Source organism: Drosophila innubila (genome assembly GCF_004354385.1).
Source record: "Drosophila innubila isolate TH190305 chromosome 2L unlocalized genomic scaffold, UK_Dinn_1.0 4_B_2L, whole genome shotgun sequence".
NCBI classification, from domain to species: domain Eukaryota; kingdom Metazoa; phylum Arthropoda; class Insecta; order Diptera; family Drosophilidae; genus Drosophila; species Drosophila innubila.
In genome coordinates, this window is record NW_022995372.1 from 26,678,617 (window position 1) to 26,706,595 (window position 27,979).

General features: G+C 36.6%; 3 protein-coding genes across 3 annotated transcripts in view; 2 read left to right on the forward strand and 1 right to left on the reverse strand.

Moving 5' to 3' along the window:
- Positions 1–17,875, reverse strand: part of LOC117781279 (nephrin) — a 44,729-nt gene extending 26,854 nt beyond the window's left edge. Inside the window, 7 exon segments of the mRNA XM_034618031.1 lie at positions 90–234; positions 2,533–2,678; positions 4,326–4,529; positions 4,968–5,081; positions 5,202–5,286; positions 9,464–9,581; positions 17,667–17,875. Of these exon segments, the coding sequence (XP_034473922.1) occupies positions 90–234; positions 2,533–2,678; positions 4,326–4,529; positions 4,968–5,081; positions 5,202–5,286; positions 9,464–9,581; positions 17,667–17,875 (1,021 nt within the window).
- Positions 17,876–20,123: 2,248 nt separating this feature from the next.
- LOC117781280 (N-acetylgalactosaminyltransferase 4-like) lies at positions 20,124–22,453 on the forward strand. The gene is given in 5 exon segments (XM_034618032.1): positions 20,124–20,557; positions 20,610–20,952; positions 21,086–21,511; positions 21,574–21,746; positions 21,748–22,453. Coding segments are annotated over 5 exon segments (1,824 nt in total). The 3' UTR covers positions 22,196–22,453.
- A 1,815-nt stretch (positions 22,454–24,268) lies between these two features.
- On the forward strand, positions 24,269–27,971 carry LOC117781180 (N-acetylgalactosaminyltransferase 4-like). Its single transcript, XM_034617926.1, has 4 exons — positions 24,269–24,861; positions 24,913–25,255; positions 26,639–27,067; positions 27,131–27,971. The coding sequence occupies exons 1-4, from the start codon at positions 24,284–24,286 to the stop codon at positions 27,785–27,787; spliced, it is 2,007 nt and encodes a 668-aa protein (XP_034473817.1). The 5' UTR covers positions 24,269–24,283; the 3' UTR covers positions 27,788–27,971.
- Positions 27,972–27,979: the final 8 nt, after the last annotated feature.

Consider the following 27,979-nt stretch of genomic DNA (forward strand, 5'->3'; position numbering starts at 1 on the left):
CGATTTCGTTTCGTTCCTTCTTAATTTTTTTTTTGGTATGGTTTTATTTTTCTTATTTTTTATACTTAAACACAATTTGTAATACTTACAAACGACATTCAATTTCCACATGGTCTCCAAATAAAGGCCATTCACATTTGGATTTTCCGCACGGCATGTTATCGATTTGCCATCGTCGTCTGTGGTGGGCACAAAGCTCAGCTCCGAGCGTGTCGAGTTCTTTGATATGTCGTCCTGAAAATGTTTCTGCATTAATTAAGTTTCGTCAGACTTGAACCAATTCTCCCCAGGATCCCCCCTTTATTCCTGAGGCGCAATTCTCCCAACGTTCGTCTGTTTTCTTTGTGTGTTTTGGTTTTTTGCAAATTTGTCGAAATATTTTATGTTTGCAATTTAAAATTTATTGCTGCATACTTCGGGTTTTATGTGACTTGTGTGGGTATTATAAATTTTATAGCGCCAAACAACACATAATTAGTTGTGCTTTCGTAGTCGTTATTCTTGCTGTTAGTTGAACGGGTCATAAAATGTTCATTTTGAACAGTGTCTCCCCCTAGCGGCCAGACACTAACTTGGCTAAGCGCCTCGTCCCCTGCCTGCTTGTGCCAGCCCTGAAATATGCAGACACATGTGGTCCACCCGATGGCGTCGATGGCCTTGCCCCGAGCAGAATGGAGGAGTGTGGAGTGGGTGTTAGTGCTTTTCGCTTTTAAGTGGCATTAAGGTGTTAATAGTCTGCCAGTTACCGACCCGATTTCACGCCTTTCTCGCCCTTTACTCCTCTCAAATAAAACCGTATTTTAAATACATGTCCGACGCAACAAAAAATAAACGATAATTATTTGACAACGACATTAAATTTAAATGACATGATGATGTGTAAGATTTCTTTTAAATTTCTCTGATTGAAATTGAAACAAAGATTATAATAATTCTAAGCAACGCAATCATTTTTTTTATTGTCTGGATATAATTAATTATAAATAAAGAGTTATTAGGTTTCTCTGTTATCTATAAAAGAAAAAATTTAAAATAAAGGTTCAAGTTATAATTATTTTAACAAATAGCAACATTAAGTAGCAATATTTATTTTGTCATTAAAATCAAGTCTTTATTGAGGTCTAAAAAACATTAATTTGTACTTGTTTTTAATAAAAGTAAACATTCACAAAAATTGAAATTGTAAAGTGCATTATAATTAGAAAACAGAAAATATACAAAAAAAAGCAAAATATTATTAGTTTATTTATTTATTTAAATAAATTATTTAAATCATTTAAAATGATGCTACAAATAAAAATTTTAATTTTAATTTTAAATTTGTTGATGGAAATAATTCAATTTGTTTGTTTTTTTTCTGAACTAAGTACAACTGATTTAAAAATCAGATTGAAAACTATTTTATTAAAGTTTAATTTTAAGTGAATCTTTCAGTAAAAATGGGACGAGTTTTTTTTAAACGATTTTAAGGACATCCTGTATATGTATCATCGCAATTGAATTACTACACTGCCGCTTGACTCCTCTAAAAGATTGCAATACTGGAAATAACATGTTTAGCTCTCCATGGCTACCCTAATTAGCTTCAATTCGAGTGTAGTGAGTCGTGGTCGTCCGTCGGCCTCCAAACGCTGATTAATGTCGGAGCTTCTATAAGGTTGTTAGACCTTACTTTATACTCGTAACATCCACATGTTTGGAGGGCCCTCACACACTCACCCACACGTAGACTATTGCCACCCACAACGCCCACACATTAGAGACAAAGTAAGGTACCAAAAGGCATGTAGAACATGGCTTAAACCAGGTCCGTCGACTATCTGGCTGGATGGCTGTGAAGGCCTTTTGCCGCATTACAGCAACTTTATGCCACGTGAAAACTACTGAAAAACATTTCCGGTCTTTAAAGGAGTGTAGCTGCAAACGGCAAAGCAATCAGCAGCGGTATGCATAAACGAGTATGCATATAGGGCGGACAGACATGGACGTAAACAACAACAGCTCAGACTAGGGGAAAGGCGTAGAGGGCTGAGGGGAAGCGGCGCAAAAATGAATTGCAACAAAATTGCGCTAAAACTCCCATAAATTTGTCCAAAGTTGAAGCAGTACAAAAAAAAAACAAAGGAAAAAGAAAATGAAAATAGCAAAGCAAAAGCGAACCAAGCTAAAAGGGATGAGGAAGGGCGAGTGAATTGTTGTGTATTGTGGAGTTTATATCACATTATCTGTGTTTATTCTATTCGGTGGTGGGGAGCGGTTAGCGTCATGGCGAGTGTAAGCCACGCCCAGGGACAACAAGTGGGTGTTTCCTTAACCCCCGCCTCCCACACCCACCCTTTGTCGCCGAGCAAGAGTTACGAGCCACGTTTGTGTGTGCCATGACTGTGCAAACACAATAACTTATCGAGCTGAACGTGAGTCAGTTAACACCCCTCCATCCCCCCGGAACCCTATACCACAGAACGTCAATTGCGGTCATGTGAGAGTCCTATCTATTCTTGTCCTTCCCCTTTTCCCATTTCCAGCACTTACCTTTGTGCGTCGCAATTGACGCTTTCCCTTGTACCACGTGATGATGGCATTGGGACGTGAACCGGACGACTCGCAGGTGACTTCGTAACGACGATCGGCAATCATTGAGCTGGGGGGGTCCAGTATATTAACAGTCAATGGTTTCACTAAAAATAATAATAGTAGATGAGAAAGATAAGATATTTTTTAAGTATTATCAATATTCTATTATAACATATCTCAATTTATTTAAAAAACTGGAAAAACTTCCCTAGATTATCTTATATTTACTTTAATTCTAATATTTTTTTTATTAATCAGCGCTCCAGATTGGTTTTTACTGCGATTCTTATAATTATAACCAATATTTTAGAGTAAAATGACGAGTCCATGTAATTAAAATTTTACTTTACATTTTATAACTATAGTTAAACACTCTATTTATGTTATTCTAATAGGTATATTAATTGTATGGGGTGATTTTTAGTTCAAGAAATCAGCAAAATTTGTTCTTCCTATCTTAAAATCAATTTACGATAATCGTTATTAAATTGACAAAAGATATTTTAAAATATTTAAAAATATGTCTTTATTTTCCAAATTCAATTATTGATAAATAACGTTTTTTTACGTTTTCAAACACTATTCACTCTTCTTATGTTACCCTGGATAATTATGAGTCATTTTTCGTCTTCGTTAGTAGGCAGAGCAATTAACAATTTGTGTCTACAAGTAATACGTGTACGACTATAGACCGTCTTGTCCAAGTTTTCAAGTGTTGACGCCATGTGACTCTAAAGACCTCCAAAGGTCTTATGACGCTCTAGGACCTGGCCAGCTTTTGTTGTCCTAGCTGTTCAGTTTTGTTGTTTTTGCGCTGTTCTTTACTTACATATAAACCTACTCTCCATGCATCGGATGAAATGGAGCGAGGTTATCGCCTGTTAACGCCTCGACATTCATTCACATTTGTAAACATGTAATTATTTAACTGCTACTTTGAGAAGGTAGGACGAGAAGTAATTAACCTTATTTAACTCATTCTACATATACTTATAAGACGTTAGAAAACTGAACAAAAATTTTGTTTACTGAAAGTCGGACTAAACATTTAATAAAGAAAAAAATTTTATTGAACATGGACTTATTTCCAAAGGACGCAAATAACAGTCAATACATTTTTCTAATGCGGTCTGCTAACCTCGAAATCAGATAATATTAAGTCGACTCGGCCTCACAAAAAAAAAAAAAAAAAAGTATCTTAACAGTAACTACTTAGAATAGAAGTTTTGTTTACAAGTTAACGATAAAATTTGCTTCTAAAAAAAAACAATATAAGTGGATTACGTTAGTGGAAAATTGTTTGCTTGAAATTGCAAATTACTTGTTAATATATATTTAGTTATTGTAAGACCAAAAGGCAATATTAACTCAATTAAACAAGTGTTGAGCTTGACAACTAATATTTTCTTATGCTTAAATAAAATATTGAGAATCTAGATCGGCCTTCCAATCGAAAATTATTTACAAAAACACTTTGATAATTATTGTCTTTGTCTTGCATGAGCAATGACAGGAGAGAAAACAAAACATAATCTTCAGTGTAGACAAACTTTAAAAGTTGAGCAATTCTTGCAAGTCAAAGCCAAAATTTCTTCTTTAAAAACTGAAACTATAAACGACCTCTGTGCCTATAGATCAAAGGTCTCTTTCGACGGGTTAAATGAACCTCGGCGACAATATAAGGCAAACTGTTCTAAATATTTTGAACAATTTTATTATCCAAAGAATTGATTGGCATTGCCGGTACTTACAGTGCATATCCAGTATGAAGCTCTTCTCCTTGGGCTTATCTAATTGCGTATTCAATGCTTGACATGTGAATACGGAATTTAAATCGTTACGCTGCACCGATGGCCACAACAGTCGATTCTCGATAACATCACCGGAATTGTGCTCGTTTTGATTGTCGACAAGTAGTCCATTTACGAGCCAGCGTACCTGCGGTTGTGGACGACCTATCAAATAGTCACAGAAGGGCAAAAAGACAAAAACAATGTACTTATATATGAGACCGAAGAGGAGCACAAGTTTAGGGAGAAATGGTGGGCTCTGCCAGAAATAGTGCAAATTAAAAAGTCAAGCTTGAAAAAATAGAGCGCAATGGAAAACGAAAGCAAAGCAAATCGTTTTCAAATGCAAAGCAAACTTTGTGATATTTTCATTTGCAGGCAATGCGGCTTGAGGTTTTCGGCGTTTTTCCTAGTTTATACGGGCTTTTTTTTTCGTCGACCAAAGCTTTTAAGGAAATTAACAGGAAATTGTCTAGCCGGGCGAACGGATATAGCCATGTGTGGGCAATACATATATAGGAGCACAACTTGTATTGGGATATTGAAGGAACGAAGGGGATTTAGGGCGTGGTCGTCTAGGGTTAAGTTGTTTCGTTTACTTACCACCCACCACACGACAAGTGATAACAATATCGTCTCCCTCCTGCTTAGGACCCAATTGTGTGCCATTCAGCTGACGACCCCAACGGTCCAGTATGATGGGCTGCTCCGGAAGTACTAAAACAACAAAAGAGCACAAAAAGACACACACACAGACAGATGGATAAATTGAGAGATTGATAAATTGATAGATTGTTAGATATATGTACGATATACGTCATCATTTTCGATACTTACTTATTACAGACAAATTGAAACGGAAGCTTTGCGTTTGAGCTGTGCGAAAATCCACACGGCAACGGTAAATGCCTTGATCATGACGCTTGATATCCTGCAAAATTTCATTCCATTTATTATTGTGATAGGAAACACATCATTAGCATACACACGTATATACAGTACACACACAGCTACAAATACAACTCCGTTTTCTGGCCATGTAATTTTCAATTATTGCTTGTCACTTAAGTTGTACGACTGTGTGGTCTGAACTGTGGTCAACTCAACAGAAATTGAGACGTACTGACAAATGCAGACAAGGCACATAGTATGTATGTATGTATGTATACGTGTGTTCACCTATTGAACAGCTGCTTAGTTTGGTCAATTATGCACTCAAGTTAATTATTGTTGTGCAGTTTATCGTTGTTGTCATTGATTTGAAAGGTAACATTTTATTATTAAAGCTTCACTGATTCTAATTTCTCTGTTCAATTGAGGTATCAGAGTCAAAGCAAATAAATCTTAAATATAAAGGATCCACTTCTGATTTTTAATTGCCAAAGCAACCTATTTATTTCATGAAATGCTTTCAAGCTGGAGTTGAAAGTACTGCAAAATATCTATCATACAGAGACAAATCTATTCAAATCTAGAAACATTAGTAACATACAAGCTACTATAGAAGGCGCCAATGCTGCTTTCCCTGCTTCGTACCAGGTAAAATAGTTGCTTAAGTATCTTTTGTATTTATTTTACCAATTACAATTAAAATTAAACAACAAGCTTAATGTAATAATTCATAATAATGTACCATATTTACTGTTAGAAATTACAGAAATGACAATAAACTTGTCTCTTTTTACAGTCCGAGTAAACGCGCAAAACGAGAACAGCAACAAAGAGTTGCTACCGTTCACCAAAAAAATTTACTAAAATGTATTGTTAAGTGTTTAGTTTGTTTTTAAAGTTAGAGTTAATAATTTATTTGACAAGTGAGAAAATAACAATATTTTTGTGACTAATCGCTTGTAAATTAAATACAAAAAATTTCAATTATTTTGCCCGCCAAAAAAGTAAGTAGTGTGACAACCCTGCGATCATGTCGGCTGCTTAGTCTCTTATTCGAATATTTGTGAATGGCAAATTGGTTTGTTTACATTTGTGTAAAGCTTAAGTGAAGAAAGAAAATTCAACAGATACCTCTTGCAAGATTGCTGGCCATTGATTTCTTGCAGAGAGAAAGAAAAGGATCGATCACAGGTTTCTTCGCTTCTTATGTTGATTATGTACAAACACAGACAAATTATAGCTTTTCTTATTTTCAACAGATTTCGATATAACTACCGTGTCGACAAGGATACATCTATGATGACTTTTAATTTAATCGAAGGAGACATGCCATCTCTTTCTCACTTTGTGTAAGCAACCCAGCTCTTCTTCTTACGGAAGACATTAACACATACCACAAACACTGGAAAAGTTGCCACTTAATGAAAAATAGAAGTGCTGTATTAACTTTTTTTAATTTACAATAAACTCTTCAGCTTACTAAAACATTAACACTTTTTATTTATTATATTAGTGAACTTGATCAAATCTCCGGCCAAAGTGATGGAGATTTAAAAATGATCTTGAACTGGGGTCTGTGTCACCTAAATCTCCTAAAGTTGTTTTTTGGTTGGTTTTCGCTTGGTTTTCGCTTGGTTTCGATTTCTATGGCACCCCAGAATAACTAATTCTCCACTAGAATAACTATCATATTTATTAATACCTCCATATCTTGTTTGTTTGAGTTTACTGTAGCTACATTATATGTGTGTAATTTGCAGTTGTCTGTGTAATTTATAGTAGTTGTCTGTGAATGGCATAAGGTTAATTGCCAGGCAATTGAAATGTAATTAAAACTAATTTATAAAGTCAACTACCTCTCCCAGAACCATTTGTCGCACATAATTCATAGCTTACCAGTCTTCAAGTGGAATAAGTATTTTTGCTAACCTGTCCGCTTGTCCCGCCAGCATTATGAAGTTGATGCAACCGTGAGTGGCAAATTTATGTGGTTGCCTCTTCGTGTGCATTTCACATTCATTTCCGAATGTGTGTACATGCAGCTCGTTAACGAAGAACCCCGAACTCCACCCAAAACTCAACAAGAAACTGGCCAAGGATTCCTCCGAACCCAAGACAGAACCCAAACCCAAGTTACTTGGCCTTTAAAAGTCAACTGTTTGTGGCAAAAGACATGGCAAGGCGTTAGTTCAAGTAGCTGCCACATTGAAAGTGTAGTGTTTTGTTTGTACATATCTGTGTCTGTGTATGCATGTGTATATGTTTGGGAGTTCGTATGTGGGTGTGTGTGCATTGCATGACAATAACGGTAAATCAAGTTATCTGTAAACATGCAAGACATTAATAAACATTTCGCGTGCGCGAGGCAATTTAACAACTTTTGATATCTAAATTTGTTTTCGCATTGCCCAACAGCAGTCACAGCTTTTCTACCTTCATTTAACATTCGGATTGCTGTTTTCTCTTTCTTTCTTCCTATTTTTCTTTTCTGTTTTTCTATCTGTTCTCAGCATGTTTGTTACATCCGATTTCTGTTTTTCGGACTGGCTTAATTTAATACGCGCATTCTTAATATCAATTCGAAATTTCAGCAAAGCTGTTGCAACGCATGCGAAATTGTTAGTAAAACCCAGAAATATATTTGAAGCCTCTTGAATTTTGATGTCCCTATAATTACTAAATATCTAAAAGCATATTTATACACGTTACTTAAATATGTAATAGGGTGTATTTTGTCCGTTGAATTGTATGTCCAGCTGCCTGTTCGTGTGAGCACCTAAATCTCATATACCATAAAAGCTAGAGCAACCAAGTTTTTCACACAGACTCCAATAGTCTTGATGCAGACCAAGTTTGCTTTATATTTTTGCCAAGCCCCTTCTGCCTTCGCCCACCATCGGCTTTAATAGCCTATTTCCACGACAGCACATTTGGCTCATTCGACGCCATTTTCATCATTTGTCCGAAATGTGGACTTCATTTCAGTACAAAATCCGAATGATCATTTTGGCTCATTCAAAATGAATGATTTTTTGTCATTTGACCCTGTGAATTTCAGTATTTTTTTTATCGAACACGCGATGTTTATCGATAAACTCTTCAAAAAAAAAAGCAATTATCACCTTAACCAGCTGTTTTCATCAATAAAATCGGTATTCATTAAATTTGCGCCAATTATAATATCACAATAAATAATAAAATGTTGTTATTGTCTGCTTTTTATAATTTGTGCACAGAAGTCGAACAGCTGCTTTGCTTTAAGTGTCTCAACAGTTTTACATTTGGTCGTGGAAAGCCAAATATGAGGCACAATCAAATGTGAGCAAATGTGGCAAATGTGAGTGGTCGTGGAAATAGCCTATAAGATACATCGCGTTTTTTGGTAACTAAAGTAATCTATTATTATTATCTATCATTCTACCTCATCGCAACAAGGTCGGCTAAGCAGAATGCCAGTAATGTTAGTATTAATTTTTAAAGTAATATAAGCTCTTAAAAGTATGTAATTTGTATTCTTATAGTCGGGGCTCTGAATATAGCCTTTCCGACTAGTTCTTGTTAAACATGTATCTCATAGTTTCGCTAACATATCAAATTTAATCATTATTATGTTGCTTTGATTAAAAGAAATTTATCAATAACAGTGTGAAATTAGATTTTATTGGCTTGCCCAAAACATAGAATATTAAATTAATAATTTATTTTATATTCAAAGTGTAAAAATGGGTAGTTTAAGTTTTTAAAAATATTTCGAACAAAACATATTGTAATAAATATCAATATCCACATATATTTTGTACATACAATTCTGATTACTTTATTCTAATACTCTGTATAGAAATATGTTAAAACTGTACCATAAGTAGACATTTTTCATTACATCTTTTTGTACAGAAAATTGCATAAAAATGTAGATTGTCTGGTTAAAACATCTTAGATCTGGGCCCAGGGTATCTTATAGTCGATCATTCTATTTCTATTTATTATGTGAGCTGTAGCTAGCCTAAAAATACGCAGTAATAAATAAAAGAGTTCGCTGTTTTTTTTTTTCTGGTACACGCAAATTGAATGGAATATTTAAATATTTGATATGAGGTTAGACGGTAAAAATGAGTCTTGTTTTTTCTTCCTATACACACGAGAGGATATATGAGCTTGTTGTTGATGTTCGGATCGTTGCATGGTTGGGTAACAAGTTGAGAGCTCACCTTAATTTCCAATGTGGCTGGCTGCGAGTCAAAATGGAATTTGGCACGTGAGCCAAAGACTTCCGGAGCTGACCAGTGTCGGGGTTGCTCTAGGGCCATATTATCGCGCACATCGAAGCTGCAAAAACATGCGGGAAAAACGAAAGAAAGAACATGTATGAGAAAGAGAGAGATACAAGAGAGAATTATTATTATTGGGCCAGCATACTCGCGGCGTCGGGCCAAGGAGCATAAATATTTTACTAGAGTTTTTGGCGCGAGAAATTAAATCAAGTTGATATAAATTCTTAAATTCGACCCGAAATTCTACTCGCAATAACAGAAAAACTAATGAAATCCATAGGCAATATAATTTAACGTGGCCATGATATTATTTCGCAAGCGCAGCTCAATTTAAAATTGTGCTCGCGAAATTAGCCTCATTTATTTTGGCTTGCTCATTAGACCCAATCCCCTTCCATTTGGCCAACTCACTCCCCTGGCTGGATGCTGGTGCTGCCAAAATTAAATTTATGGCTGGCAGATAAACATTTTTTCAATTTTCTTCTGCAATTCTCATGGTCATCGTCGTCGTCAGCGCTGCGTTTAATGCGCCAAGTTTTAACTAAGAGAACACTGAGGCCATAACACTTAAGACCAGGATTTATGCTATCCCCTGTACTGTATAAAACGATGGGGGCTTCATTAACATTAACATGGCTGTAAACATGCATTAAGTACAGGCATTTACTCTATTCTCTTTCGGTCTCTTTTTTACTCAAAGATGTTAGGAGGAAATTTTTCAAAACTGCAATCAATAAGTGATAATTAGCGTAAAGCGGTAATATCCAATTAGTTGCAGTAGGGTTAAAAAGGAGGAAACTTAAAGAATATTTCAAAATCAGCATTACACTTAAAAAGAAAGTTTAATAGAATAAGCCAGAATATTCCACATAGGGTCCTTATAGCTGGCGCAATTACTATGGTAAATTGCTCAAATCTTTAAGGAGTTTTATCAAACTCAGATTAATAATAGCTATAAAATTTCTCAATTGTTGTTAAAAAAAAATGCAGCTGACTAGAAATTATCATTTGTTGAAATGGCTGCAATTTCATTTGATGGACATATCTTTTGGAGTCACACAAATTGGATTCCATAAATTTATTTACAGCTTAAGAAAATAGTGAATATTCCACTTATTTAACAAAATATCTGAATATGTTTAATATACATTGAATACCTAAATTGAATTAATATATTGCTTTAATCTGTAATTTTGTGTTTTATAAAATCTCTTAACAAATATTGACAATTATTTCTTTAACGTTGCCTTTGGATTATTAGGACTTATAGACATAGATTAATATATACGAATAAATTTAAATCAAATTTAGACAAAGTCGTCTATTATCGTTAAGCTATTATAAAAATAAATGCTCGATAAGTTTGTTTTTATAGTACTTAATTGCATTTTATTTCGTTATAATTGTAGCCTCTTTAGGCATAATCTGGAAATGTTTTTTATATCTCTAATTTTCTTGTTATATTCTCTTGTATACTACATGCATTATGTTTATTTTTAAATCGAAAAGCCGCTATTATTTCCGTTACAGCTAAATTCTATTCATATTTGAAATTAAACCATTAACTGCTTTTTAATTTATGACAACAATTGTAGACACTGCATTGGTGATATTTTGGCCATCCTCAACATTAAATTTACTGAACGTTATAAAGCCTATCCCTTTTTCTAATAATGGTCGTTGTTGTTTTTGTTGTTGTAACTGCCACTTTTCGGGATGCTCTGCGGCAGCGGCAAGTGGTGCGTTAAGCGCCCTTTTGTATGCAACACGCAATAATTTATGCGGCCAAACCTTGCGACTGCTGCCAGCTGTCGACTGTGACTCCGACGCTGACTGCGACTGCGACGCTGACGTTGACGCAGCGAAATGCAACAACTTAATTGCTGCGTGCCACGCGGAGGCAACTCAAGTGCAGTGCGAGAAATGGCAATGCCAGAGTGAAAAGGAGAGAGACGTTAACCCAATTTTGTTGCGTTTTCCTTTATTTTTTGCTCACTGCGCCGCAATTTTAATTAAAAACTAAAAAACAACAACAAAAAGCAGAAAATTATAAATAAAAAACTGTTGCGCTTGGCTTTTGAGCTTCGAGCGGGAAACTAAAGAAAGCGAAATGCCCCGGGGCTCCGAACTTAATAACGGTTCTTTGCAGCCGTTGGCAACGGCTTATGGCCAAATAATATGGTACCAGGTTCAAGAAAATTGAGTGTAATGAAAATGGCCAAAAGTTACTGCAAAAAACATAAGGCAACACTGTGGACTTAACTGATTATAATCGATAATTATCGATTAAAATGCATATCTTATGTAGCAACGATTCGTCTATTTCATTTTAAGCATGGTGAATACATCTGACAAACCCCTCATTATTGTATTTCTTAAGGTAGAGTGCAAGGTGTGCCATAAAGTATAGAGAAAGGTTTTTCAATATCTAGATAAGGTTTTTATTAACATTATCAGAGGTATATTTAAAAGTCAATTTCGTTGTGACCAGATAATCCCACAAAAAAAACCTCTACACGAGGTAAAAGTCTAGTGACGAAAGCAATTTCTAGCCCCAAAATTTCTGATATCAATTTTGTGACGAACAAAATTCAGTTTAATCTAAAAATTTTAAATAAAAATATAAATTAATACAAAAAAAAAACGAAAATTGGCATTCGGCATTTTCAATGGGCTCAGGGTATCAAAAATTACACACGCGAAACTATGAACAACTTTCGGTTTTCTGAAGTCACTGTGCTTATCACTGCAGACTACGTTATTAATGCCTCACTGAACTAATACATCACTCGATTACGATTACGACTTGCGATTTACCATTTATCATTTCTAATTAATTTTAAATAAGTTTAATATAATAAACTTTAATATAATACTTATTTAAAATTAATTAGAAATTGATAAATTGAATGAATCTGAAGTCATAATCGTAATCGCTTTAATCGATGTAGCGTGTGTCAAGTAGCCACAAACAACAACTTTGCTCAGCCTGCAATCTGGCAGCACCCATTTTCCTCTCTCACTCTCCCTCTTACGCAACAGATTCAGGGCCTGCCAAAGGCTGCAGTGCGCGCAAAATTTGAAATAAAGGCAATGTCTAATTTTGAGATTCTTAAAGCGGAAAATGCTAAGTTTTTTTTTACAACGATAATGCAGATACTTATTATATATATGTGTAAGCAATCGAAAATATTAATAATTAAAATTATTATTTTGCAGCTTTCAGTGCTCGGCAAGATGCAAGAGTAGTGCTGCAAAATGATCGCTATTTCTCTCATGCAATTTCATACATAGCTATCAGCTTCTGCTGATTTTTGCCATGCAAAATACATATTTATATATTAACACAATTATATTTTAATCAAATTGTATATTTGTATATACATAAATTATACATTAACATTTTCATTACATGATATCGATAATATTTTTGCTTATCGCTTAATTCTTATTTGGTACCAAAAAAAATTGGTACTAATTCGTTCTGTCTTGTGCGCTTGCATACAAACGTGAACATGCTGTCTCGCTCGCACGTTTGATTTGCCATGCAAATGTAATTATTCAACTAAATCTAAATTCCGAAATAACTTCTTTATTTATGGGTTAATCGCTTTGAAATTTTCAGGGTCGTTTAATACGCATACTTCTCAACTGATTGTTCAGTTAGGGAGTGCTATGTCAAAATTGCAACTGTAAATCGCTTTTTTTACAATTTGTGGGCGAAGGGGGCGTGGCATCAAAAATTGGAAACAAACTTGACCTGCGTATGGTATTCACAAACCTGCACTCCAAATTTGAAGTCTCTAGCACTTATAGTATCTGAGATCGACGCGTTCAAACAGACGGACAGACAGACGGACAGACGGACAGACGGACAGACGGACAGAAGGACAGACGGACAGACAGACGGACAGGGCTAGATCGACTCGGCTGTTGATCCTGATCAAGAATATATATACTTTATGGGGTCTGCCACCCCTCCTTCTGCCTGTTACATACATTCTGCCAAACACATTATACCCTTTTTTGCCCATTTTCAATGGGCTCAGGGTATAATAAGGGGGCTCCGCCCCCTGCTCGCTTTGCTCGCGTTGCTACAGCCGAGCATACTCTTCTGTCGGCGACCCCGTACTTACTATGAAAAAAAAAAGTTTTTCATACTAAGACTTGGATTTCGCCCGATCGGTGCTATGACAGCTATATGATACAGTGGTTGATTAGAACCAACTTTGGTCAGAATATATAAGTATATATATATATAGTTTGGTTATAATAAAGTTTTTCATACTAAGACTTAATATTGGACCGATTGGCTATATGATATAGTGGTCCGATAAAAACTAACTTCGGTCAGGATTTTTAAAACTGACTTAAATGCAAATGCTATCAATTTGGTTAAAATATCTCTCTAAACAAACAAGTTTTTCATACTAAAACCTTATTTTGACCCGATCGGTCCAATGACAGCTATTTGATATAGTAGTCTGATTTGAACCAACTTTGGTCAGGATATATAAGTCTAATTTAAATGCATATTCTATTAGTTTGGTTACGATATCTCGTAAAACAAAAAAGTTTTTCATACCAAGACTTAATATTGGACCGATTGGATATATGATATAGTGGTCCGATAACAACTAACTTCGGTCAGGATTTTTAAAACTGACTTAAAAGCAAATGCTATCAATTTGGTTAAAATATCTCACTAAACAAACAAGTTGTTCATACTAAAACCTTATTTTGACCCGATCGGTCCTATGACAGATATATGATATAGTAGTCCGATTTGAACCAACATTTGTCAGGATATATAAAACCAAGTTAAATGCATATTGTATCAGTTTGGTTGAGATATCTCATAAAACCAAAAAGTTTTTCGTACTAAAACATGATTTTCGACCGATAGAAAAATGTATTTATTCACTTAACAGGTAATATCTTCCAAACCCCTCAACCAAAATTAATGTTTCATATACCAAAAAACGCGAAATTGTACGTTTTACAACATAATAAAATTAAACAGAAATCGTTAGAGCCGTTTTGTCAAAAATCGCCAAAATGTAAGCTTAAAATTATAATATCACCTGTAAAATGTTACCTGAATACTTTAGAAAAAAAGGTACGCATAAAAGCCCTCAAACATACCTTTCCAATGAAATATAGAACATATCTGTAGCTTCTATGGTTTGGAAACTGTTTGAGTTTCAATTTTAGCGGGATTTAGCGTTTTCCCGCTAAACTAGCGGGAAATTGAAAAAGTCGTAAAACAAACATTTCTAGATTTTCAAAGAGGAATAAATCCCCATCATTACATCTTAGCTTTTTTAGCGCTTTGATACAAACAGACAAACAAAGAAACTAACTTTTCATTTCATTTTGAAAAGTCCACTAAAAATTTCAAATTTATTTATCTTTTGAACCCGTAAACGGATTTGGGTCATCGAGGTATCAATCGACACGTATTTTTGATAAAAATTTTTAAAAAATAAATAATTTTACCAAAAAGCCCCAACGGCTCCACAAGCTGCGATCATACAAATTTTTTCCCTCCCACTTACACCCCCGTATCCCATGACCCAGGTGAATAAGAAAAAGTTTTAGTATGCCATTTTGTAAGTTAGGACTAAACCTTTCGATCGGTATATAACTCGATCTGATCGGACAGTCGTAGCAAATTTTCCAACTTAGCTGTATATATAGTTAGTCGCCTTTCGCACCCTTCGTGCTGCTTTCGTCACTAACGCGAACTGCCGTCCGCAGTGATAAACACCGAAGATATTAAAAATTACATTTTTCTTAGTGGGGTAGAGCGACCGTTACCGAAAGAACTTCAATGGATGAATTTCAGTTCCGTAAATAAAGTTATAATTTTACAGTCGGCTTTTAGTTACTAGATTTAATGTCCCAACTATTCGACTCTTACTCTTGGTTGTGGGGTTGATCCCCGATTCGGAAGAGTGCGTATTTCTATCGCTTTATTTAAATAAATTTTATTTTTGTTCCTAAATTTCATTTTTTGCAATTGTTTTTTAGAGTCAAATTTGTCTGAATTATAAGCTTGCCTATTAGTTCATTGTTCTATTGCAAAATCTTTCATTCATTGTTTTTTTCCGCTCCCAATTATTTTATATTATTTTGAATAGAATTTCTATGTTGCTAATAAGCTTTCCAAAATATTTCTACGTCAAGCAATATCAATTTGAGTGGAAACTTTAGAAACTGACTGATTATTATACCCGTTACTTAAGAAATAAGTAAAAGAGTATATTGTGTTCGTAAGAATCTATGTAACAGGGAGATGGAGGCTTCTCCTACCCCATAAAGTATACATACTCTTGGTCAGAATCAACATCCGTCTCTCCGTCTGTCCGTCAGTGTGAGCGCCTAGATCTCAGAGACTATAAAAGATAGAGATACCAAACTTTCACCCCAGACTCCAAATGCGTTGGAGCAGGTCAAGTTTGTTTTAAATTTCCGCCCTTCCGCCTCCGCAAATCGCGAAAACCACCACACCCCCAGTTTTCAAGATAATACAGTTTTTCTGGTTAATAACGTTATTTATGAATATTATCTATATTCTCACTTAACCGCAGCAAGATCGGACAAGTAGAAGGGGATTAATAGCTAACAGAAGTTATTTAGTTATTATTTCGATACAATCACCTAAAAGTATGCATTAGTTTTCACTAGGTAGTAATTTCATTAAAGTACTTTTATATTGAATAAAGTAACGGGTATCCTTTAGTCGGGATCTTAACCATAGCTTCTCCCACTTGTTTATTAAATATTATCTTCTCTTTGATCAATCTAGACTATTTGTTATATATTGCACAGTACTCTGACTATTATATCTTCCATTCTCCTTTTTGTTTCTTCTATTACAAAATTCTTCACGGTCCCATTATGCCGACTTTATTAACAACCATTTCATCTTTTCTTAGACTTTCTGTGTAGCTAACCAATTTCAAATATATTTCAAGTTGAAGAAACCACTGTCATCAATCTAAGTGGAAATTTTACACAGAGTGCCACAAATTGCATTTAAAAGCGCATTTGACATCCAAAAGGCGCAACGTTGCGTAAAAATGTCGTGAATGCAATTAGACCCGCTTCTGCTCCCAGTGGACCGTGAGCTGCCGGAGTTTACCTTGGAAACTGCCCTCCCTCTGTACCCTAAGCCATGTCGCTTTCCTAGAGAAGGATATGAAGAAGGAGTCGCCCATGCAGTTTGCAGTCTGTTTTCACAGCCTTCTTTATGACCTGCTTGATTGCCATAGAGCAGGGAACAACAATTTGAGCTGTCTACAGGCTTAAATCCTAAATCCTCATAAAGAAGAAGAAATTCAACGGCATTTATCCAAACAATTCTTGCGGCTTTACGTCTGAGGTTAATTAGTAAATTAGGTAAACATAATTAAGTTAATTTAGTGTGCGTCTGCTAAAACAAAAGAAACAAACACGAACACACACACAGAAAAGTTAAATCACAATTTGGGGGCAAGGGCACTTATCAGCTGGCAGACAGGTGCTAAAAAAAAACACAAGCTAATAAGCATTAAAGTGCAAAAAGTCAACCTGTAGATACCCTTCAGTTATCATTATTCTTTTAGCAAATATGAAATTAAGTCTGATAAAGGATCAGTTTATATATAGTTAGTCTGTTTTTTTTATCAGTTGATCGTTATTCATCATTTATTTCTTTGTTTTTATATTTCAATTATTTTATTTATTTTATTTATTTTATTCAACCATTTATTCATTATGTCATTCCATAATTTGATCAATTTGTCGTTGAACATTTAATGATTTTTTCTTTTTCAGTCCTTGTCTCATTTATTAGTTTATCATTTATCATTTATGTTAAACGTGTATTGAACAAAGTATTACATATTCTTTACAGTCAATTAGGCTCTTTCGCTTATTAAGTACAGGGTATGCCGAAAATACCGTGGCTAAGTTGCTTATGTGGGACGTTGTGGGCCAACGATTTAAAAGGCAGCTGCTCTCGAGGCTCGTTTGCATTTCATTAAATGCTTATAAACAGACAGACAATGAGCCAAATGAGCCAGCCAGCCTTACCCCTCTACCTTCTATCCTTGCGACACATACGCATACTCATATATAGTTAGAGTGTACTCACCTATATAAAGGTATGCCGGCATTATCACGAAACCATAAGACCATATAAACATCATGCAGTGGTTCGGCAATGGGGCAGGGGAGGGACACTGATTTACCCTCAACGGCATCAATGTCCTTCGTTTTCACTGCGATTGTGGTAAATGCGGATGTGGATGGCATTACGTTGTTGTTATTGTTGTTTTGTGTTTGGGATGAAGTCGCCGCCATATTATTTTCGGGTCAGGAAAATTATGTTGTCACAGTTTTTGGTTGGTCAGCATCAACATCGACATGAAAGTAGAAAATAAATGCGTAAAATTTGTTAATTAAATGTTCGTTCTTTTTTTTTTTTATTGGCATGCGTGGCTGCTTTCATAGAAGAGCACTCGGTGGGGAAGCCAGGACTCTCGCAATTAAATGTTGATGCAGGCTTCATTTCAACGTAATTATAAACGCGTAAATTTTTATATACACCCATCGCTTAGAGTCCATTTTATTTATTTATTATGCACATGCAAATGCCTGCAAAATGTTTTTAAAGCCCCATCACAAGTACGACAAAGACTGGCCCAGATAGAAAATAAAGAGAGAGAAAGAGAGAGAGGGAGAGAGAGAGAGAGGGAAAGAAAGAGCAAGAGGAAAAGCGGGCAAAAATAAAATTTGCGAACTATTAAAGCCTTTTGCTGGTATTTACAACAATTGGCAAAAGCTTTCTATGATCTAAGCTGAGGTTATGAAAAATCGAATAAAATCATTAAATACTTACAAAGATATTAAATTTGAAAAAAAAAATAAGAAATTTTTTTTACAAACCACTTAATTTAATCCATTTCATTAGGTTTATTAAGGATGAACAAATGGGAATTATGCAAACCAAATTTAATTTGATTACAAGTGTTATAAGAGCGAAATTTAATTGGCTTACAATCCTTACAAGTGTTTAAAATGAAGCAAAGAAAATATTATTATTATTATAAATGTAAATAAATTTGTATCTTTTGCTACACACATTTTGAATCTTAAGTCTGTTGTAATCTGGTCTGTGTAGAAACGAAAGTTTAAAGAGAGATACTTAAAAAAACAACTTAAATGAATTATATCTGAATTATTTTTTTATAATAGTCATTAGTCTCTTTAGAAAAATGCTCCTACTCTGATAAAAAGCATTTACTGCCCTCCAATGCACAAAACGATAAACAAAGATAAGAGCTTCACTACAACTGTGCACATAAACCAATTTTACTGATAACAAAAATCAAATAAGATACAATAGTTATTTAGGAAACGGGACGTTTAATTAATATGTAATGGAAATGGTTCATATTTATCATCTAATAGAGTTATTGAAGCATTTTTATGTATTAATATTTTTATTCGCGTTTTCTTTTATAGTTCGTAAAAAGCCGCGACAATATTTTGACAGATGAGATGACCAAATGCAGCGACCAGCAAATAGAAACCAGAAACAAACAGCAACCGCTTGTCAAATGCGGCAATGTCGCTGTTGTTTCTTTAGATTTTGTTGTTGTTGTTGTTTTGCTATCGCGCATCGGGTGCCATCAAATGTATAGATACATACAACATTTATGCACATTTATCTTTATGTATAAATAAAAATGTCTGCGTTGAAAATATTTCACATCACATGAGCAAAAGGGGAAGCAAAGGCCGTAAAAATGTTGCCTTGCCGTCCTCTTCTGACGCCCCTGTCCTCCTCCCCACCCCTGTCACCTCCTGTTCCCCAACAACACAACCCTCACTTCCGCTTTGCACTTCACGCCAGGCTTTCTGGCGTTGACTTTATGTGTAAATATGAAAAAATGGCATTTTATTGCTACAATGCGTCGAATTTTTGTGCAAATTTATTGCGCATACGCGGCGTTGTACAATAAATATGCGCTTAAATGCCCACCAATTCTTTGCCTCTGTAAGGCTTTGTACTGTGTGTGCTTGCGTGTGTGTGTTAACTTTCAACTGTTGGCATCGTGGACAAACGCTGACTCAAAGCAATCCAAGCAGCTGTGACACCATAAAACTTAAAGTGTGAAAACTGCGAGCAACACCTGCAACTTGAAGTGTGAATCATGCAATAAAAATTATATTTAATAGTTTCTAAACTAAAGATGTGCAGGGTATTTCCAAGTAGACCAATGCCAGCGCAGTTGACCTGTTGGAACAAACCCATTATCAACACCATGACATTTAATTAGACTCTGCCCGTGAAAGCTCCATAGTTTTATCGCCAGATGGCGACACTGTGTTGTGCTCAGTCCCAGCACGCATCAGGTGAGTACTTTTTCGAGTTGAGTCGGTTAGTCTGCTGGTTCTAAAATCTGAATTGATAACTCTAATTGATAGTGCAGAGTGGTGTAAATAATGAGCGCAAATGAGTTTTATCACCTCATCAAACGACGGCACTCAAAAAGTAATTAAAATATTAGACATTGCAGTCCCAACGACATACAGCGGCAACAGAATGGAACCATTTGGAGATAAAGTTTCCCAGCTGAACAATGTGTTGGCCACAAAGAAGCGCAATGTAAAGCGACTGGGTCGCAAAGTGATATTCCTTATTTCAAGTATCGCCTTCATATCTTTGGTCACCACGATAATTGTGGATCGCAATGCGGTGCGACAGGAGCCGAGAGTGAAACCAGCACAGAAACAGGAACACATTCATATGTTCACGCTGCCATCGCCGCAAGGTGAACGGAAGGACTGGAACGACCTCGAGGCCATCGCAGCTGACAAGTTACGTTCCGGTCTTGGAGAACATGGTCTTCCTGCCAAGATTGAAGATCCCGCCGAGCAGGAGCTGGAACAACAACTCTACCGGAAGAACGGCTTCAATGGGCTGCTCTCAGACAAGATCTCAGTCAATCGCTCAGTGCCCGATGTTCGCAAGGAGGAGTAAGTTCTGTAGATGGGGATTGTCTGATCTACTAACTACTACATTTTTCAGATGCAAAACACGACAATATCTCGCCAAGCTCCCCAGCGTCAGCGTGGTCATCATCTTCTACAATGAACACTTTAAGACTCTACTCCGCACAGTCTACAGTATTATCAATCGCAGTCCGGCGGAGTTGCTCAAGCAAATTGTGCTCGTGGATGATGGCAGCGAGTGGGAGTCGCTTAAGCAACAGTTGGATGACTTCGTCTCTTTACACTGGCCAAAACTCGTTGACGTGGTGCACAACCCCGAACGACGTGGCTTGATTGGAGCCCGTTTGGCCGGAGCTAAGGTCGCCACCGCCGAGGTCATGGTCTTCTTTGACTCCCATATTGAGGTCAACTACAATTGGGTAAGTCTCAACTCGGCTTTATTAAATTTTTGTTAAATGACTTAATGTAACCATTTTAAAACTTTTTCAGATGCTTAATTGCTAATTTCAGTGCTAGTAATAGAGTGAAAAATTCAATTCATTTCTATTTCAGTTACCTCCGTTATTGGAGCCCATTGTTATTAACATAAGGATATCGACAAGTCCCATTGTGGACGTCATCGATCACAACAACTTTGAATATAGAGGTTATCAGGAGGGAATTCGTGGCGGTTTCGACTGGAACTTCCACTATAAACAGCTGCCAGTATTGCCAGAGGACAGTGTGGACAAATCCCTGCCATATCGCAGTCCTGTTATGATGGGAGGCCTGTTTGCCATCAACACAGAGTTCTTTTGGGATCTGGGTGGGTACGATGATGAACTCGATATTTGGGGAGGTGAGCAATACGAGCTGAGCTTTAAGATCTGGATGTGTGGAGGCATGTTGTTGGATGTACCCTGTTCCCGTGTGGCCCACATATTCCGTGGTCCCATGGATCCACGTCCCAATCCACGTAACTACAACTTTGTGGCAAGGGTGAGCATTAGAAAAATATATCCAGAGAAATACTGTGAATTATTATTTCTTGGGTCACTTAGAATCACAAGCGTGTGGCTGAGGTTTGGATGGATGAGTACAAGGAATACGTCTACACAAGAGATCCCGAGACCTATGACAATATTGATGCTGGAGACTTAAGTCGACAACGTGCGATTCGTGAGAGATTGAAGTGCAAATCCTTTGACTGGTACATGAAAGAAGTTGCACCCGACTCCAGTCGAGCCGCCTTCGTATGCATCTGGCGCCATTCAGAGTCTGGGCTATCCGGAGTACTGCATTGATGCCATGAACTTGCCTGCCGGCAATCCTGTGGGTCTATATTTCTGCGTTCAGAATCGGACATTCCCAGAGGCCAATCAATATTGGATTCTCAGTGCTGGTCGCTCTCTGAAACACTTTGGCGATGGCGAGTGTCTGGATGTTCAGGATTCACACGCCAATGCCACTGTCTGGATGTGGGACTGTCATAATCAAGGTGGAAATCAATACTGGTATTACGATCGCCAGCATCAATGGATCGTTAATGGAATCCGTAAGAGTCGCTGCATGGAAGCATTTGTTCAGGATAATGTGACAGCTGTTTATACCAATGAATGCAATGAAAAGAACGATCGACAACACTGGACATTTGGTATGATCAGTCACGAACTAAAGTTTTGAATGTAATTTTGTGTCACACCGAATTAAATATATGACTATGAAAACCCTCAATATTTTTTAACTGTATAGCATAGTTTCTAGAGCATCATTTGAAACATTAGTGTGGATCGAATTGTATAAATAAACTTTATGAAAGCTGGTACTCAAATTACGCGTTTTATAATTTAGCGTATCAATTTAAAAATTTTAAAAAAATTTGATCTGCAACAGCTGAGAATTTAGATATTAATAAAATTTTAAAAATGAGACTTAAAGTGTGTTAAAAAGTTTCGATGCTGATATCGATGATAAAACATATCAAAATATATTGTAATAGTGTATCAATAAAATCGATAATTACACTCGGCAACAAATTTGATCTTTTTGGCTATTACATATGGTATGTAGATTCCTCTATATTGCAGGCAGCTCGAGTTTGTTCCTATTTTTTGGTCGGACCACTGTATCTTATAGCGCCCATGGGAACAATCGCTCGAAAATCAAGTTTTAGTATGAAAAACTTTTTTGTTTTATGAGATATCTTAACCAAACTAATACAATATGCATTTAACTTGGTTTTAAATATCCTGACCAAAGTTGGTTTAAATCGGAGCCCTATATCATATACCTGTCATCGGACCGATCGGGCGAAAATCAAGTCTTTGTTTGAAATACTTATTTGCTTTATGAGCTGTCATAATTAAACTTATAGAATATGCATTAAGGTTAGTCTTTTACATTCTTACCGAAGTTGGTTCAAATCGGACCACTAAACAAAAAAAAAAACACTATTTTATAAATATTATTAAGTATTAATATTCAGTAGAACTTGTGCTTATTTTGCAAAGAGCAGAAAAGGAAAAAAATTGTTTCAAATATTTATATTGCTCTGTAGATGCTTACCAAAATTTAATTAGTACATGTTAAGGTCTGAAAATATATGTAGGCTTAATGCGTGCTTACTATAACACAATAAAAATATCACATCAATATTTCCTCGGAATAGCCGATTTGACTTACAGCATACGAACTTTGTTTTAATATATTGCAATAAAAGTCAATTTATCGCACATATTATATATTGTCATTCGATGTCTTATATTTGTTTTATGCTTAAATATCGTTTCCCAGCACCGATAAAGTACCGATATTACTATATCGACGTCCATCCCTAGTGAGTAATAAGAACTGCAGCCCCAAGTACTAAAGTTGATATTTCCAGTTCAATTTGCCAAATAAATTAGCTCGGTCATTTTTAATTCGTGAACTAAAGCACTTATTTAGTTAATTTTTCAGTTGGTCAGATGTCATAAACTATGAATTATATAGTAAATATTCAATTGTTATGAACGATGAATGATGAATATATGTGCTTATAAACGATTCTTAATAGTGAAATAGTGAAATGGGAAACGAGCTTTAAGCTTTTAATTACAATACAAATGATTATCAGTTTCAGGATTTATTATTAAACCCATTTATATTATGTTTCAGTAACGTTTCATAAAAATAAAAAAATTCAACTGATGTAAATAATAAACAATAATAATAATAAAATGTAAATAATGAAAAAATTCAATTCCATCGTGATAGTTCATGTATATTATTCTAATTTAATTTGTGTATCAAAACAAAAGAAAACTAATTTTAGTGTAACCAACTGTAAGGTGATCGATAGAGCTAATAAATGACTGAATAAGTTCACTCGTTATTTCAATGATTAAGCTTTTTCAGAACCAAACGAAACAAGTCTACAAATAACAGAGTATTTCGTAATCGAGCACACTCAAAGAGTTGCCTTAAATTCAAACTTAAAACGAGCCCATTATTCGGACCATGAAATAAAATTAAAGTTTCACGGTGAACCTTCGTAGTTGTATCGCCAGATGGCGACACAATGCTTTTTCTCAGTTTTAACACGTATCAGGTGAGTGAATTCTGGAGTGAAGTCAACCAGTGGGCATCAGATATGATAACTCTAATTGATAGTGGAGAATGATGTAAATAATAAGCTAAAATAAGTTTCGCTGCCTTATCATTCGACGGCACCCGAAAAGCAATTAGATTAATGTACATCCATGCCACGCATTGCAGTTTCAACGTCTCGGCATGGAACCATTTGGAGATAGAGCGTCCCAGCTGCATCACGTGCTAGTCATGGCCATGAAGAAGCGCTACGTGAAGCGCATAGTGCGTAAAGTGATATTCCTAGTGCTCATAGTCGCCTTCATCTCCTTGGTAACCACTATGATCGTGGAGAAGCGTCTGGGTGGCACCAAATCATCGGATGAGGCCGACGAAAGCAATCTGGATCCCAACGGAGATGCAATAACACCTGAATTCAGAGCAGCCAATGTGCCACCGACACGTCGCCCACCTCGTCCTCCCTTCCAGGATCGCAATGCGGTGCGACAGGAGCCGAGGGTGGAACCAGCACAGAAACAGGTACACATTCATATGTTCACGCTGCCATCGCCGCAAGGTGAACGGAAGGACTGGAACGACCTCGAGGCCATCGCAGCTGACAAGTTACGTTCCGGTCTTGGAGAGCATGGTCTTCCTGCCAAGATTGAAGATCCCGCCGAGCAGGAGCTGGAACAACAACTCTACCGGAAGAACGGCTTCAATGGGCTGCTCTCAGACAAGATCTCAGTCAATCGCTCAGTGCCCGATGTTCGCAAGGAGGAGTAAGTTCTGTAGATGGGGATTGTCTGATCTACTGACATAACATTTTTCAGATGCAAAACACGACAATATCTCGCCAAGCTCCCCAGCGTCAGCGTGGTCATCATCTTCTACAATGAACACTTTAAGACTCTACTCCGCACAGTCTACAGTATTATCAATCGCAGTCCGGCGGAGTTGCTCAAGCAAATTGTGCTCGTGGATGATGGCAGCGAGTGGGAGTCGCTTAAGCAACAGTTGGATGACTTCGTCTCCCTACACTGGCCAAAACTCGTTGACGTGGTGCACAACCCCGAACGACGTGGCTTGATTGGAGCCCGTTTGGCGGGTGCTAAGGTCGCCACCGCTGAGGTCATGGTTTTCTTTGACTCCCACATTGAGGTCAACTACAATTGGGTACGTCTCGACAAAATTTAAAAGCACTTAAGAACTTCAGACCATATAAGAAAAATGAAACTTGGCTGAAAAGCAACTGTGAATCTGCAACGAGTATAAATTATTTAAATAAGCTTTGAAAGCACTTGCAGCTTATTGTTATTTCGTGCTATGAGCATTATGACAGGTTAAAAGCTTTCAGCGACGCAAGTTGCATGGTTTAATTTAAATTTCAAAGTTTTGTAATCGACAACGGAAAAAAGTGTTAAAAACAGTATAGAGTTTTGTAATTTATTTAATGGTTTTTCAAAGAATCCAGCTCAGAAAATAAGCGGTTCTTTAAGATCAGAATGAAACAAAAATCGTAACGCTATCGATTTGTCGATATTATTACTCTTACATATTTGAAGCGATTCCCCTAAAAACACTAACAAGTGGGAAGGGCTATAGTCGAGATCCTGACCATAGTATACCCGTTACTTATTTCACTATATTTAAAAGTGCTTTAAAGAAATTAATTGTATTACTGTGAAAACATTAAGTCGCCATAACTGCCGTTCTACTTGTCCGATCTTGATGCGATTCAGTGGGATAATAGATTATACTAAGAGATAACGTTAATTACCACAAAAACCGATTAATCTTAAATATGTGGGTGTGGTGGCTTTTCGCGATTTGCGGGGCGGAGGGGGCGTGTCAAAAATTTAAAACAAACTTGACCTGCGTAAGGTCTATAGAAATCTGCTTGCCAAATTTGGTTCCTCTATCTTTCATGGTTTCTCAGATCTAGGCGCTCTCACACAGACGGAAAGACGGACAGACACACGTGGCTATATCGGTTAGGCTGTTGATGCTGATCAAGATTATATATATGTACTTTATGAGGTCGGAGATGCCACCTTCTCCCTGTTACATACATTCCAACGAACACAATATACCCCTCTACTTATTTTTTAAGTAACGGGTATAAAATTAACGGCTGCTTTGTCGTACCGCTTCTCTCACGCTCTCTGACATCAGTCCAGGATTTTTTAAAAATCATTGAAACAGCTGACTTAAAACCACTTGCAAGCTTTCAAAGGGCAAAATAACTAAAAGACAACTGACAATTTAGCATTCTTCATGCTCCCTATACTGTGAATCTTTAACGAGATGCTACAGTTTACGAATGTTTTCAAAAAAACAAAAATTAAAAAAATTTAGCCACAGTAGCTTTGTACTTTATTTCTCCTGTAAAAGAGCTATATTGGCACATGAAAACTTGGGTTAGGATTGGGTCAAACTTAAGCTAAAACAATTTGCATAACAATTTTATTACCACAACTTTTATGAAAATTTCAGCTGATTAACTTATTCAAGAGCTACTTTTGATAAGCCACTAATTTTATTTTATTCCTTTCACAGCTTCCCCCGCTATTGGAGCCCATTGTCATCAACAATAAAATATCGACTTGCCCCATTGTAGATATCATTGACCACAACAACTTTGCCTACAATGGAGGATATCAGGAGGGAACCCGAGGCGGCTTCGACTGGCGCTTCTTCTATAAACAGCTGCCAGTGTTGCCAGAGGACAGTGTGGACAAATCCCTGCCATATCGCAGTCCTGTTATGATGGGAGGCCTGTTTGCCATCAACACAGAGTTCTTTTGGGATCTGGGTGGGTACGATGATGAACTCGATATTTGGGGAGGTGAGCAATACGAGCTGAGCTTTAAAATCTGGATGTGTGGAGGCATGTTGTTGGATGTACCCTGTTCCCGTGTGGCCCACATATTCCGTGGTCCCATGGATCCACGTCCCAATCCGCGTAACTACAACTTTGTGGCAAGGGTGAGCATTAGAAAACTATATCCAGAGAAATACTGTGAACTATTATTTCTTGGCTTCACTTAGAATCACAAGCGTGTGGCTGAGGTTTGGATGGATGAGTACAAGGAATACGTCTACACAAGAGATCCCGAGACCTATGACAATATTGATGCTGGAGATTTAAGTCGACAACGTGCGATTCGTGAGAGATTGAAGTGCAAATCCTTTGACTGGTACATGAAAGAAGTTGCACCCGACTTTCTAGTGAAGTTCCCTCCAGTCGAGCCGCCTTCGTATGCATCTGGCGCCATTCAGAGTCTGGGCTATCCGGAGTACTGCATTGATGCCATGAACTTGCCTGTCAGCAATCCTGTGGGTCTATATTTCTGTGCCGAGAATTTAACATTCCCCCAGGCAAATCAAAATTGGATTCTCACCGCGGATCGCGAACTGCGTCGCACTGGCGATGGCGAGTGTCTGGATGTTCAGGATTCACACGCCAATGCCACTGTCTGGATGTGGGACTGTCATAATCAAGGTGGAAATCAATTCTGGTATTACGATCGCCAGCATAAATGGATCGTCCATGGGATGGGCAACACTCGCTGCCTGGAGGCCATTATCGAAAACAACGTGGCAGCCGTTTTTACCAATGAATGCCAGGTGAACAACGATCGACAACGCTGGACATTTGGCGTCATCAATAACGAGTTGTTAGATCGTTTCTTTGACAATATCTAGGAGGAATCTAGGCATTATTCTAGATCGGATCGGTTGGACTTACATAAACTTCTCAATATAACTTAATCTTATTTTATTGTAATCTCTTATTGCAGGCACTCTTAATAAAATTAAATGCTTTGTGCTTGCTTTTGACATGAGTAGCCTTTAACAACCCTCTAAAATTAAATATTTTATAAATTTATTATCAGA